This window comes from Pogona vitticeps, chromosome 4, assembly GCF_051106095.1.
Source record: "Pogona vitticeps strain Pit_001003342236 chromosome 4, PviZW2.1, whole genome shotgun sequence".
In the NCBI taxonomy this organism is placed as follows: domain Eukaryota; kingdom Metazoa; phylum Chordata; class Lepidosauria; order Squamata; family Agamidae; genus Pogona; species Pogona vitticeps.
Genome location: NC_135786.1, coordinates 133227935 through 133241903, shown reverse-complemented (window position 1 = coordinate 133241903; position 13969 = coordinate 133227935). Strand labels below are relative to the sequence as shown.

Here is a 13969-nt window from a genome sequence, read left to right as displayed (position 1 = left end):
GACAGAACTCCATGAGATCTGCAACTCGTGAAAATGCCTTTCTGCAGTCATAATACTACATGCCATATTACATGCCACATTCACTTAGAGAAAACCATGACTGATAAATGGGCTCTTGAAACCAGCAGGTTTTTGCAATGCATAGAGAGAATAAGCATGATTCAAACAAAGAGATGATGGAAACAATATATTGCAGAACTATACAAAAAATAGGCAAGGATGAGATTCCTTTGAAGAAGAATCCTGTGATAAAGAAATGTAGTTTTGGAAAGTGAAGTGAAAGTTGCTGTCAAAGTACTTGGAAGAAATAAAACACCAGGAATAGATAGGATACTAACAGAAATATCACAAACTACAGAGAATTAGATTATGAATCCTAAGAACAACATGCTAGCAAATATAGAAAACAAAATGATGCCCCAATGTGTAATATACATTCTATTCCCCCAAAAAAGGAGATAAGAAAGTGTGCAGAAACTATAGCACCATTTAATTAATTCTCCATGCAAGCATAATGGGGCTCGAAGTTTTGCATAGGGTGAACCCTTGACTTACGAAGGTTCCTACTTATGAAAATTTTAAGGTACGGAAAGCTCCGGCTGCAAAATTTTGGTTTGACTTGTGGCTGGAGCTTCGACCTACAAAAGCCAGGGGGAAAGGGCAGGAAAACCCATGGGGACAGGAGGGAGAGGGCACCAGGGATGGGAGACAAGAGAGCAGTGGAGGGGGTTTGGAAGCCCGGGAAGCCAAAAGCTGACAGTGGGCACAGACTGGCTTTTGGTTTCCCGGGCTTCCAAAGCTACACCCGCTGCCCTCTGCCTCCTGTCACCGGTGCCCTCTGCCTCCTGTCCCTGTGGGGCCGGTAGGCAGAGGGCAGCGGGGACAGAAGACAGAGGGCAGCAGGTGCAGCTTTGGAAGCCCGGGATTTTTTTTTTCTTTGGCTGGAACGGATTAAATGGTTTTCAATGCATTCCTATGGGAAATGGACTCTCGACCTACAGACTTTTCAACCTGCGGCCACCGTTCCAATATGGATTAATTCCGTAAGTTGAGGGTCCACTGTATATGGAGTGAGAAATGCTTGTTCAAGTTGTATTCAGACAAGGAAGACAGACTATATACATTGCAATATACATTGGCTACTGAAGCATACAAAATAATATCGAAGAAAATCACTAGATACACTACAGACCACAGCACAGCTTTTGACTATGTGAATCATGAAAAGCTATGGATTATTCTTAAAGAAACTGTGCCTCAACATTTGATTGTCCTGATGTGTAACCTATACACTCAAGAAAAAGCTACTGTTAGCACATATTATAGAGAAACAGGCTGGTTTCCCATATGTAGTAATAAACATAGAACTGGAGCTGGAAGGGACCCTATGGACACATGCCTTAGTTATATCCCCTTTGGATTACTGCAACACGTTCTATGTGAGGCTGCCTTTGAAGACGGTTCAGAAACCTCAGCTGGTGCAAAACTCTGCAGCCAGACTACTGACTGGGGCCACCTACAGGGACCATATAACGCACCTGTTACAAGAACTGCACTGGCTACCAGTCCATTTCTGGGCACAATTCAAAGTGCTGGTTATTACCTATAAAGCCCTATACAGCTTGAGTTCAGGCTACCTGAAGGACCGTATCTCCCTATATGAGCCTTCTCGGTAATTAAGATCAGCAGAGGAGATTCCTCTCAATCCCATTGCCAGCACAAGCACAGCTGATGGGGACACGGGAGAGGGCCTTCTTAGTGGCAGCTCCCAGGCTATGAAACACTCTCCCTCAGAAGATCAGGATGGTCCCTTTCCAAAAACAGCTAAAGACCCATCTCTTCAGGCAGGCTTTTAACAGTTATAACTCAATCCCTGAACCCCATTTCAGCAGAAATTTTAATCATTTTTACATTTTCATGTTTTAATCTTTTAATTGTATTTCAAATCATATATTGTTTAATTTCTCTTTTAATATTTAGCTTATTGTGTTTTTAAATTATGAGAATTTTAATGTTGTGAGCTGCTTTGGGTCCCTTGTTGGGAAAAATGCGGCATTTAACAATTATGATCCATATTAATTAATTAATTAATTAATTAATTAGGATCATAAAGCCAAGTGCCTGTCAAAGAGGCACAGTGAGAAATTAAACTCCCAACCTCTGGCTCTGCAGCCAGATGCCTAAACTACTGAGCTATCCAGCTGTTTAAAGTGTCAGATAAGTATGTGTTCAATCTGTATGCAGAATATATCATACAGATAGCCAGATTAGATTTAGACAAAGGAGGAATGAAAATTTATGAGAGAAATAATAATAATAATAATAATAATAATAATAATAATAAATAATAATAATAATAATAATAATAATAATAATAATAATAATAATAATAATAATAATAATAATAATAATAATAATAATAATAATAATAATAATAATAATAATAATAATAATAATAATAATAATAATAATAATAATAATTTAGAATGTACAGATTATATTATACCCTACATCTGGCTGAAAGCAGCAATGACTTGAATAGACTCCTGGTGAAAAAAAGTTTTAAAAAATCAAAATTATAAAGGATTTTCTATAGTCAGTTCAATCAGCTACAGATTGCCTCCAAAAAATCAAAAGAAAGAGCTTTGGAAGAGCAGCTATGAAGGAACTAAAAAAGATCATCAAGTGTAAGGGTGCATCACTAGAGACCAAGGTCAAAATCATTCACACTACTGTATTCGCAATCACTAGGTACAGATGTGAAAATGGCACAATGAAGAAGACAGACAGGAAAATAAAAACTGATTTATTTGAAATGTGATGTTGGAGGACAGGTTTGCAGGTAGTACAGTACCACGGACCATGAGAAAGACAACTAAGTGGATCCGAGATCAAATGAGGCCTGACCTCTCTCTAGAAGCAAAAATGACTAAACTCTGGCTATTGTACTTAGGGCATATGATAAAATGACAAATCTCACGAGGAAAGATAATAAAACTTGGAAAAGTTGAAGGCGACAGGAAAAGAAAAAGACCAAATAAGAGACAGATTGGCTACCCTTCTCTCGGATTCTCCACAGACTGCAAAGAAATTTTCACCACCACTTAAAAAATCAGAAGTGGAAGTAGCTGAAAACCCACTTCTGGATTTGAAAAAATGAGTATTTGGTGATGTTAAATAGTGAGGTAGTTTCTGTTATTGCTAAAAGGATTGGGAACTAGAGAAGCAGTATTGGCAGTGTGTATTGTACCAGCTGAAAGGATTATGTATAGAATGCCGGAGGTATAGTAAGTATTGTGACCAGAGTACTAAGATGGCCAGAATTTTCAAACCTGAAAATTAAGGCTGCCACACAGTAAATACCACTTATTTAATTAATAGTTATGAGAAGCTGTAGCTAGAAATTTTGAATTGTAGGACAAATGGCACCATCATCTAAACATTCTGTGAATGGGGTGCTCCCCCTTTAAAAAAGAAAATGTTTCTGCTTTCAGAAAATGGAAGCTATATAGGGCTAGAAAACACTGACAGATTCAGCTCTAGATTTTGACACCCTCTAAAGTTTAATACCCTGGGGCAAAGCCCTGGTTGCCTTGTCCTGGTTACAGCCCTGGTTAAAAGTTTCAATCTGTGAATCCATTGATCAGTCAGTGAAATCTGACTCAGGCTGCATTGGACTCAGTTTGACTCAGCCCCACAACAGGCTTTATGAGCAAAGGTGCTCAAAAATAAGTTCTATCTTTTTCAGTAGAGCTTATGCTCAAGCACACTGCAGAACTGCAGCCTGAACAGTCTGTTTAGAAAGGCTATGATGCTGTCACGGCCTCACTGCCGTAACAGACTAATTGTCTTTCCCGGCTCCCAGCCAACTCTTTCAAGACACACACACACACACCCAGTAATGGTGTTCAGATTCAAACTTTCCCCAATTCCCTTTTGCCATCACTGGTCAGGTGAACAGGAGGAAGAGGACTGGAAACTGGGAGATGGTGAACTGGAAAGAGCATCTCCTTAGTGCTATGGGAAAGTACTTTGAACAAAAAACTGGTTTTGTTAATTAACATTGCAGTCTGAAACATGTCACATTGAGTTCAGTAGACTTGACTTTCAGGTATGTGGGCAATACAGGCTTGGAGTTGCACCTATAATAAAAACATGTACCAGATCACAAACTCAACACTGTGGTCCCTACTGAATAAATACTACTAATAATCATGTGTCATCAAGTCAATTCTGACTTATGGCGACCCTTTTTCAGGGTATTCAAGGTAGAGAATAGTTTGCCATTCCCTTCTTCTGGGGGCACCCTGGGGTTGTGCTGCTTGATCAAGACTACATAGGCTGGCTCTTTCTCCCAAGAGACACAGCAGAGAATCAAACTTCCAACCACTGGCTCCACAAGCAGATACCTAAACCACTGAAGCGGTAATATATGCAGCTCAGCCACTGTCCAACAGAGTGTTCTGTGTGCTCCAGACTTTACAGGGAAGCCAGAGAAACCCTGTCCTTTCAGTCTTTCACCATTAGCTCTGCCAACCCAAAGAAGTTCCAAACTATGGATTCGGGGTAGGGGGAAACCAGAAATGTGAATAGCTGAGTATGGAACCTGACAAGACGGGTCCAAGAGATTTCAGTGCATGAAACAGCAACTGCAAACGCTGCTCCCCTCCAACTCATATTTATTAAGATCGGGCACACAGCCCACTAGGTCTACCCTGGCCAAGTAAAATGAGCATAGAGGGCATGTTGCAGGAGGGCCATTTGTTTCAAGGAGTTTACACCCAGAGCTTCTAGGGGGAAAGGAGGCTTTTACCCAGGATGGATCTAATCGACCTACTTCCCGGGTTTGGGGCTCTTAAGGGTGTGCCAAACCTTCCGCCTGGAAAGCCTGCCTCCCCTCGCCCTTGGTAAGGTGATCCAGGGTCAGTTCCACGAGGCGGCGGAGCACTAGGCTCTTCTTCCCAAACCCGCATTTTCACCGGTAGCAAAGAGAAGGGAAACCGCGCAGCGGCACTTGGCCAGGCAATGTGGCAAGAGGAGGCAAAGGGGCTCCGAGCTTGCTTTTAGATACGGAAGGGCAAGCACCAGCAGGAGATTTCTCTCCCCCCCCCCGCATCCTTTCTAGAAGCGCCTCCCCTCTTTTAAAACCCCGAAAAGCAACCAAGCCCCCCCCCACCTCACCCTCCTCCCGCCTCGCCACTCGGGACCTGTGGAGAAGAAACCTCAGCACGCGCAACAGCAGGCTCCCAGGGCTCGCGCCGGTCCGTCCGCACAAAGGGACGGCGCGCGGGAAAGGCAAGACCGGGCGGCCAAGGCAATGCCCAAGCGGGGGAGACCTCGGCCGAGGGAACCTCCAGCCGCCGTTCATCAGGAGGGTCTCCCTCAGCCCCTGCGCGGTGACGGCCAAATGACTCCCCCCCCCCAACAATCCCTTTCCTCTCCCCTCGCCGCCCCCACTTAGCGGCTCCCTCTGCCAAGCGCTGGCCTGTTACAGGCACACAAGCTCTCCGCTGCCGGGGCTTCGCTGCCATCCTCGGCTGGCTGGCTGGTTCTTCTTCTTCTTCTTCTCCGGGTTGCCGTTCGTCTCTCCCCGCCTCCTCCGCCTCCCGCAAGCCCCGGCGTGTTCGCTCCCGCGTTCTTCCTACTCACCGGCAGCGGCGGCAAGGGCGTCCGGGCGACCAGCCGGCTGGCCTGCCAGGGCGCCCACGAGCAGCAGGAGCAACAGCAGCGAGGCCAGGACGCCCAGCTGGCCCGCGAGCAGGTCTTGCCTCCGCCGACGAGCCTGGCCCCTGCGCGGCGGCGGCAGCATCTCGACGGCCGGGCCGGTGCTGCGGAGCGCCATGGAACGAGCCGTACTCAAGAGCCAAGCCGGCGCCAGCTCCTGAAGCAAGACCGAAGGCGAGGAAAAGGAGGGCGAGCAGGAGGCGGAGCGCCCGGTCCGTCCCGCCCGGCCGCGTTGTGTGCGAGCTGCCGCCTCGCCCGCGCCTCACTCCGCGCCGCCTCCGAGCGCCGCTGCCTGGAGGGCGCGCGGCGGCGCAGCAGCGGGGGCGAGGCGCTGCGCCATGGGCAGGGCTCCCGTGCTGGAGGCGGCGGCGGCGGCGGCGGCGGCGAAGAAAGAGCTCTCCAGCCGGCCCGGCAGTGGCACCGAGCCGTAGGTCGGGGGGCCCCGCTCGGCCCCGCCCCCTCCTCCTCGCGGCCTGGTGACCGGGGGGGGGAGCACGGGGGGGGGAAGGGCTGGAGAGGTTGCACGAGCGGCTCGCGCTGCCGCCGCCTCCTGCCTTTCCCGCTCAGGTCTCGCTGTCAGCGCTGGGGAACCGCCGGACCGGAGAGCGGACCCCGCTTCGGGCTGGTCTGATGCTTTACTCGCCCGTTGGGGCGACTTGCGGAAGCTCTTCTCGCCGCTGAGTTTTGCGGGTAGAATCCTGCAGGGCGTGAAGATATCTCCTGCCCACCATCCGTCGGGCAAGGTTTCATTCGTCCCAGCGTCGGCCACAGACTGAGAAGCGGCCAGTAGTACCCTTGAGCACGTCAAGAGTGCCATCTCTCACCACGGAGCAGACGCCCGCCGGCTAACAAGACTGGATTTCTCTCGGTGAGAAAGCTGAACGTGTGAACTCAACTGACGTCGCAAGGCTTTGCATTTGCGAGGTGGAGGCAAAGGGTGAGGATATGTGTTCGTGGGGTCTTCTTACGTGCGAGTCGTTATCCCTTGATGCTGCCGGCACCAGTGGACGAGATCGCCTTACTCTGCCACCGGCTGGAGCTCTAAAACGATTGCTTCCTAGCAGAAGGACCAGTTGAACTCTGAAACTTTCTTTGTAGAAACTCTATGTTGGCTGGAGAAAAGAGAGAGAACTGGCTGCTCTTAAAAAGGTTTACTTCCCTTCAAAGCAGGGCTCTCTTAGTTTGTCTAGTAACAACAACATGAGTCGAGAGAATAGGCAGTAAATCAATGTTGTTATTTATTACAGTTTCCCTTTTCCCCCTAAATATCCTTCCCTGATGTGTTTCAAGTTACTTTTCTTCCCCAGGAATCATCCTGGCCAAAAGACATCCTAGTAAGCCATAGTTGCCAAAATATAGTTAAAACGTGTCTTTAAAATATTCAGCACAACTTCCATATTCATAGAAGATTTTTTATATCCCTCTTGCTATTTAAATATTAAAAATCCAAAATAGTACTGTAGTTTAAATTATATTCAGAATTGATCACCAGTGGTATGAAATCATTACCTAAGGAGTTGCTGCAAATACATGCACCAGTAAGGACCTGATAAACACAAAGACATTCAAAACTACTTGGATGTGTAATCCCCGACCCAGATTATGCCAGAAAGGAGAAGACATTCACATGTTACTCTGTGTGTGTTCAGATCAGACGAGAAAGAGAAAACAACCAGAAAATCCAAGTGTTACATTAGGATGACAGATGGGTCTCCAGTGTTGCTAGAAATACTGCCACTATCCAGTGACTGGCAGTGGTGTTGCCAACAAAGCCCACATGTACAAAAAATCTAATGAGCCTGGGAAACACTGCAGCTTGCATCCAATACATGCAATAATGACAAAGCATCTCTACTCTGCCAGCCCTCATGGCATAGCCAGCAATGCCTCTACTGTTGCAGTTCCTTGGGGTTACAATCCCCTCACCCATGAAAAATGCCTTGTTTACTCTTCAGAAAAAATAAACTTTCCAAGAGTTCACATGACTGAACCCCCACATAGCTTGTTGAGTTGTGTTGTACATATGGAGAGTTGCAGGTACAGCCCTACATTAAGTGCCCCCTTTCCATAGCTGAGCCAGTCAAATAGAGGGTTACATAGACCAGCAGCCTTGGCCACTCAGCCATTGGAGCCTATTGCTACCTCATTTCCTCAGAAACACATGTGAGCCACTACCATGTCCTACAGGCCAGTCTTGCCAGATAGAATGCCAACAAGCCAGATGGCCTCTCCTGCCTCCTTCCCCCCACACTCCCAATTGACTGCTGTGTACATCCTGAGATCAGCATTTCATTCCACTTGGATGCTCTGAAAAATCTGTACTCAAAGCCGGCCCCACCATTAGGTAAGATAAGGGAGCTGCCTTGGGCAGCAGATTTTTAACTGTCATGAAAGGACAATAAATTATTGCATTTTTTACTTTATTGATCGTATTTTTACTGAGAGGTACTTATGGGATTTCATGCCTTATAGACCAAAGTAACTTGGTTGACTTTGGGTACCATAAGATTTGACTGGGTAGGGAGTCACATTTGTTGTTCTACCCTGGGCAGCAATTTGCCTTTGATCTACTGTCCAAAAACCTCAGAGTAAGTACAGACGGGAGGTATCACGTCCCCTGAGCCTACTACACTCCCCATCTACCTCTTTAGAGTCCCATCCCAAAGCCAATTGAAGCCCAGTCCTATGGTGGGTCCTGGGAAGGATCCATACTTTTCAATTTCTGTCAAGGAAAGAACAATATGCATTACAAGGTCATGAGCTACTGTTGCCTTAATTAATCAGCAGTTGTTGGTCAAATAAACTGCAGTACTGCAGCCAAAACTCTGCTCACTGTGTAGCTGGCTCAAGGTTCACTCAGCCTTCCAGGGTTGATAAATTGAGTACCCAGCTTGTGAGACTGGGGTGAAGGGGAATGTGTAGCCTACATATTTAAATTGGAAGTCACCCAGAGACTGCTTTAAGTGCTATGGGGCATATAAGCAACACACTTAAAAAAACATTTCAGGGGTGGTCTGAAGGTCTGTTTGTCCTGACAGTGGCATATCTCCCAGCATACTGGGGCTTCCACCATGCCTTATGGTTCCTCAGCCAACCAATTTAATGTATAGATTGCTCTGTTCATTTCCTTCACCAATTTTACTTTATCTACCTAAACACCTGGATATAGAGCAACTGATTGGTTCAAAATCGGGAAAGGAGTACGACAAGGCTGTATATTGTCTCCCTGCTTATTTAAATTATATGCAGAATATATCATGCAAAAGGCCAGACTGGAGGAATCCCGAGCCGGAAGGGTCCTGGAAGAAATATCAACAACCTCAGATATGCAGATGATACCACTCTGATGGCAAAAAGTGAGGAGGAATTAAAGAACCTTTAAATGAGGTTGAAAGAGGAGAGCGCCAAAAATGGTCTGAAGCTCAACATCAAAAAAATTAACATCATGGCCACTGGTCCCATCACCTCCTGGCAAATAGAAGGGGAAGAGATGGAGGCAGTGACAGATTTTACTTTCTTGGGCTCCATAATCACTGCAGATGGTGACAGCAGCCCCGAACTTAAAACACGCCTGCTTCTTGGGAGGAAAGTGATGACAAACCTAGACAACATCTTAAAAAGCAGAGACATCACCTTGCCAACAAAGGTCCGCATAGTCAAAGCTATGTTTTTTCCAATAGCGATGTATGGAAGTGAGAGCTGGACCATAAAGAAGGCTGACCACCGAAGAATTGATGCTTTTGAATTGTGGTGCTGGAGGAGATGCTTGGACTGCAAAGAAAACAAACCTACTGTATCCATTCTGAAGGAAATCAACCCTGAATGCTCACTGGAAGGACAGATCCTGAAGCTGAGGCTCCAATACTTTGGCCACCTCATGAGAAGAGAAGACTCCCTGGAAAAGACCCTGATGTTGGGAAAGTGTAAAGGCAAAAGGAGAAGGGGATGACAGAGGAGGAGATGGTTGGATAGTGTCATCGAAGCTACCAACATGAATTTGACCAAATTCTGGGAGGCAGTGGAAGACAGGAGGACCTGGTGTGCTCTGGTCCATGAGGTCACAAAGAGTCAGACATGACTAAACGGCTAAACAACAACAACGTAAACACCAGCACCAGATCATCAGTCTCTCCTTCCCTTTGCTCTGTCCTCTGGTTTTAATGTTTTTGATTATTCTCTTTTCTCTCTGTGTTGTATGATCTTGGTTCTCATGGTTATGTTTTGGTTGGTTTTCATGTTATCTTTCAAACCACACTTACTCTGTTTCTGTTAATGCATGTTTTGCTTCTTTCTTTTCTCAAGGCTGTTTCAAATCCTCTACTTTTTGTTTTGTTATCTTTGCCCTTAAAGATCTCTCATTCAGCCCTTTGGCATTGATTATCATATCTATTCTGCAATATTCAGTTATTCATCGACTCATTATTTGAAATAAAACAGAATCCCTTGCTCTCACCTGATGCAATCATCCTGCACATCCTTCATATACAGTACAGGGTTCCTTAGCTAGTACAGTATCATGTTGCCTAAAGGCAGGATATAATAATGCAAGCATCCTCTCAGCCTTGGCGGGCTCCTTGTCAGGTGCTTGTTTCTGTACTGGTTGTCAGATCAGACATGTAGCTGGTCACACAATGAGGAGCCTGCTGGATTAGGGAGAAACATTTGCCCAGTTTCTCTTTTGCTTCATAGTTAAGTGATAGAATACAGTACCTGTACTTTCCCCTCCAGACTCTCCTCCTACACATTTTGTTTCTTTCTAGCAGCGTTTTCCTTTATTTAAATTTCCTGTTTCCATTTGGCATTCTACCACCTGCTCTTTCAATTCCAACACACAGTGATCATTTTGAGCCATGGTTTAATTTCTCTTTGTTGGTTACCATTTCTTTTTCACATCCAGTTTCAGATTCATTGACTTATCTTCAAATTAGCTGTTCATTTTATAGCTCTTGTTTGTTTTGCCTCTCATATCTGCTTCATCTTCCACGGTCTTTGTGTTCTTTCTTGCTTGTTAAACATTGCATTTGTTCCTCCAGATTTTATATTTTCCTCCATTTGCTTCTTATACCTCCCTTAGAAATCTTTACAGAATGATAGTCTTTTTTTTTTTACATTCTTTCCTTCTTCAAAATAAGAGCATTAAGATTCATTGATCTCACCCCCTGGCTTTAGTCTGTTAATTTTATGGTTGAAGTGTAACTGTGTACACTTTTCCTTGGGCATAAATTCTATTTATTACACTCAGTTGGATTTACTTCTGAGTAAAGATGTAGATGATTGCACTGTTAGTTTTGAAATTATGTCTTACATTAGAATGTACGGCTATGTTGTATAGGGCTGGGGCAAATGGCATACTGCCTAGAGGATTCTGGGAGCTGTAGCCCAAAAAAGTAACTTTCCCACTCCTGCAACCTGTGGCCCTTGACTTACTCTTTCTTTACATCCATCAGTTTAGACCTCTGACAAAATCAGGCCTTTCACAGGAGCCTGATGGGTGCAGAGGGGCTGGTGAAACAGAAAGAGGGGGAAATGAGCAGAAAGAGAAAAGGCGTGTCCCTCTCATTTTGCTCTGCATTCCCATCCATTATTTGCTTAGTCCCTTCCTGCCACTGAGCTTGTGGGGTTCTCTATTTGAAATGGTTTTGTATGGCTTTTAGACATGGGCGTATTATTCATAAGGCAGACTAGGCTGAAGCCTAGGAGTCCCACAGGGACCAGGGGCCCAACAATTGTTTTTACTGAGGCACCCTAGGGCTCCAATAGTTAAAGGCACTTTGCACTCTATGTAGTGTTGTTTGGTACCTACCATACCAGGGATAGACTGTCAGCTGTAGTGGGGTGAAAGACTGAGGTGCCAGAGGGGGCCTGAAATACCCGGAAGCCTAGTGGCCCAGCCACACTTAATACGGCCCTGCTCTTATGCACCAGAGGCAGCAGCTCTTATTTTAAAGATATAGAATCCAATCTTTTGATGAAATAATCAAGCCATCTTATAACAGACTGTAATAACAAGACTATTGCAAGCAACTGATAAGTGATGATTGCCATTGTTAAAAAGCTTTATTCCACCACCAAAGCTATTAAAATACGTGAAACCGCAAGGCTCATAATAATAAAACAATAAAATGAAACATCCAGACAAGACTCAAAAAAGTACAGTACCCAGTTTTCTTTTCTTTTTAAAGGAACTCTGGCTCAAGAATTTTTCTCAGGCAGACTATGTATCCCCAGGATTCCATGATCAAAACATTTGGGTCATGAGTTGCTTTCATAGAAACCATGGCAACCACACTATCAGGGAGCTGGGCTTTTCTCATGTATACAATTGCTTTTGTGGAGTGCCATCTAACACCATTTTTTCCAGGACGTTTGCAGTGTTCATCAGGTTGACCCAAACAGAGACAGGAAGGAACACTTTGAATCATATTAGAACATGTTTGCTAACTATTTCAAGGATAAAAGTATTCACACCAATTTGGACCCAATTAGCACGACAGTTCGTAGGGACGTGGTGGTGCTGCGGGCTAAACTGCAGAAGCCTGTGCTGCAGGGTCAGAAGACCAAGCAGTTGTAAGATCAAATCAATGCGATGGAATGAGCGTCCGTCGCTTGTCCCAGCTCCCGCCAACCTAGCGGTTCGAAAGCATGCAAATGCAAGTAGATAAATAGGGACCACCTTGGTGGGAAGGTAACAGCGTTCTGTGCCTAAGTCGCACTGGCCATGTGACCACGGAAGATTGTCTTCAGACAAAACGCTGGCTCTATGGCTTGGAAATGGGGATGAGCACCGCCCCCTAGAGTCGAACACGACTGGACAAAAATTGTCAAGGGGAACCTTTACCTTTACCTTTACCTTTACCTTTACCTTTACCTTTAGCACTACAGTTCAGTCAAGGTATATGTCTAGAGCACCATTTAATCTTGTTTTGAAGTGGTACTGAATGTCATTTATTGTAGCCTGAGGAAGCAAAGAAGATCCAGGAAGGTCCTTAGACTGCCCCAGCTTTGCTCCACCCTTGTCTGTTTTGGCTTACTACTTTAGTAGCTGGGGACTGGCTAGCTAGCTCCAAGAACGGGCAATTTCCAGTTACCCTACAGAAACATGCTTTGGGCTCTATGGATTGCAACCAATATTAACCAGTCAACAAATGCCCTCTTCTTAGGCAAATTATCCAAGTAGGTACTGTACTGTATTTTTCTTTTTATAAGACACCCTTGTTTAGAAGATCCACACACAGACTTTTCTAACCCAAAAATTCAGAAAACCTAGCTTTGAGTATTCAGCCTCTGGGCTCAGAATGCTCGGACATTAGGACTCCCTGTTGAATCTGAGCCTACAGGCTCCACCTCCAATGAGGTGTGTTCCAGTTGGTTTGTTCAGCATCAGTGGACGTCAGTTCCATAAGACTCATGATTGGAGGAAGCTAAGTCTCCTGACTGTAGGAAGCTAAGCCTCATGATGGAAAGAAGCCTATTTACAGAGGCAAGGTGTGGACAGTTTTGTTCTCTCCATGTTCTCAGCTTACTTCCATGTATAAGACACCCCTCAATTTCTAGTGTAACGATTTTAGGAAAAAGTTGTGTCTTATACACGGAAAAATACGGTAAACGCCAAACAGTTTGATCTTTGTACATGTTATTATTTCCTTGGGGACAGAATTACTGTTTATTCTTTTTTTTTTAAATAGAAATCATTGTTTTATTTCTGATCTGTAGAAAATAAACTGAAAACGAGTCTGAACCTGTGGAATATGATGGCATGTTAAATAAATAAATAAATAAATAAATAAATAAATAAATAAATAAATAAATAAATAAATAAATAAATTGCTACAACACTGAGCGTTCTTGGATGAGATTATCTGAATCAATTTCAAACTGGTTTCAGACTTGTTCGAGAACTGTCGTGATCACCCTGATTCTGTTTGGGGGAAGCTAGAGAAAAAGAAAACAGGGTGTGGAACACTTTCTTCTCCTAATTCTCTTTGGAGCTTTTAACACTATCAACCACAATGATCTTCTGGGTCCACTTTCTGCATTGAAGGTTGGGAGGCAAAATTTTGGTTGTTCCATTTCTGCTTAGGGAGCCGATTCCACAGAGATACTCGGGAAGCACTGTTTATTCCTATGGGACTTACACTAGGATTCCTGTGGGTTCTGATTTTGTTTCATGTTGCTTTGTGTAGACGTTTTTGAGCATCTACATGAAACTGCTGAATAAGTCATCTGGAGATTTAGCACAGGGTGT

At 44.7% G+C, this 13969-nt stretch overlaps 1 protein-coding gene across 2 annotated transcripts in view; it reads right to left on the bottom strand.

Moving 5' to 3' along the window:
* The window catches only part of SLC24A3 (solute carrier family 24 member 3), a 226470-nt gene extending 220511 nt beyond the window's left edge, over window positions 1-5959 (bottom strand). The window contains exon 1 of one of the 2 annotated variants that reach the window (XM_078392558.1): window positions 5650-5959. In XM_078392558.1, the coding sequence (XP_078248684.1) occupies window positions 5650-5842 (193 nt within the window). In that variant the 5' untranslated portion in view covers window positions 5843-5959. The remainder of the gene's footprint in view (window positions 1-5649) is intronic. The other variant, XM_072998426.2, reaches the window with a different exon arrangement.
* Between the last annotated feature and the right edge of the window lie 8010 nt (window positions 5960-13969).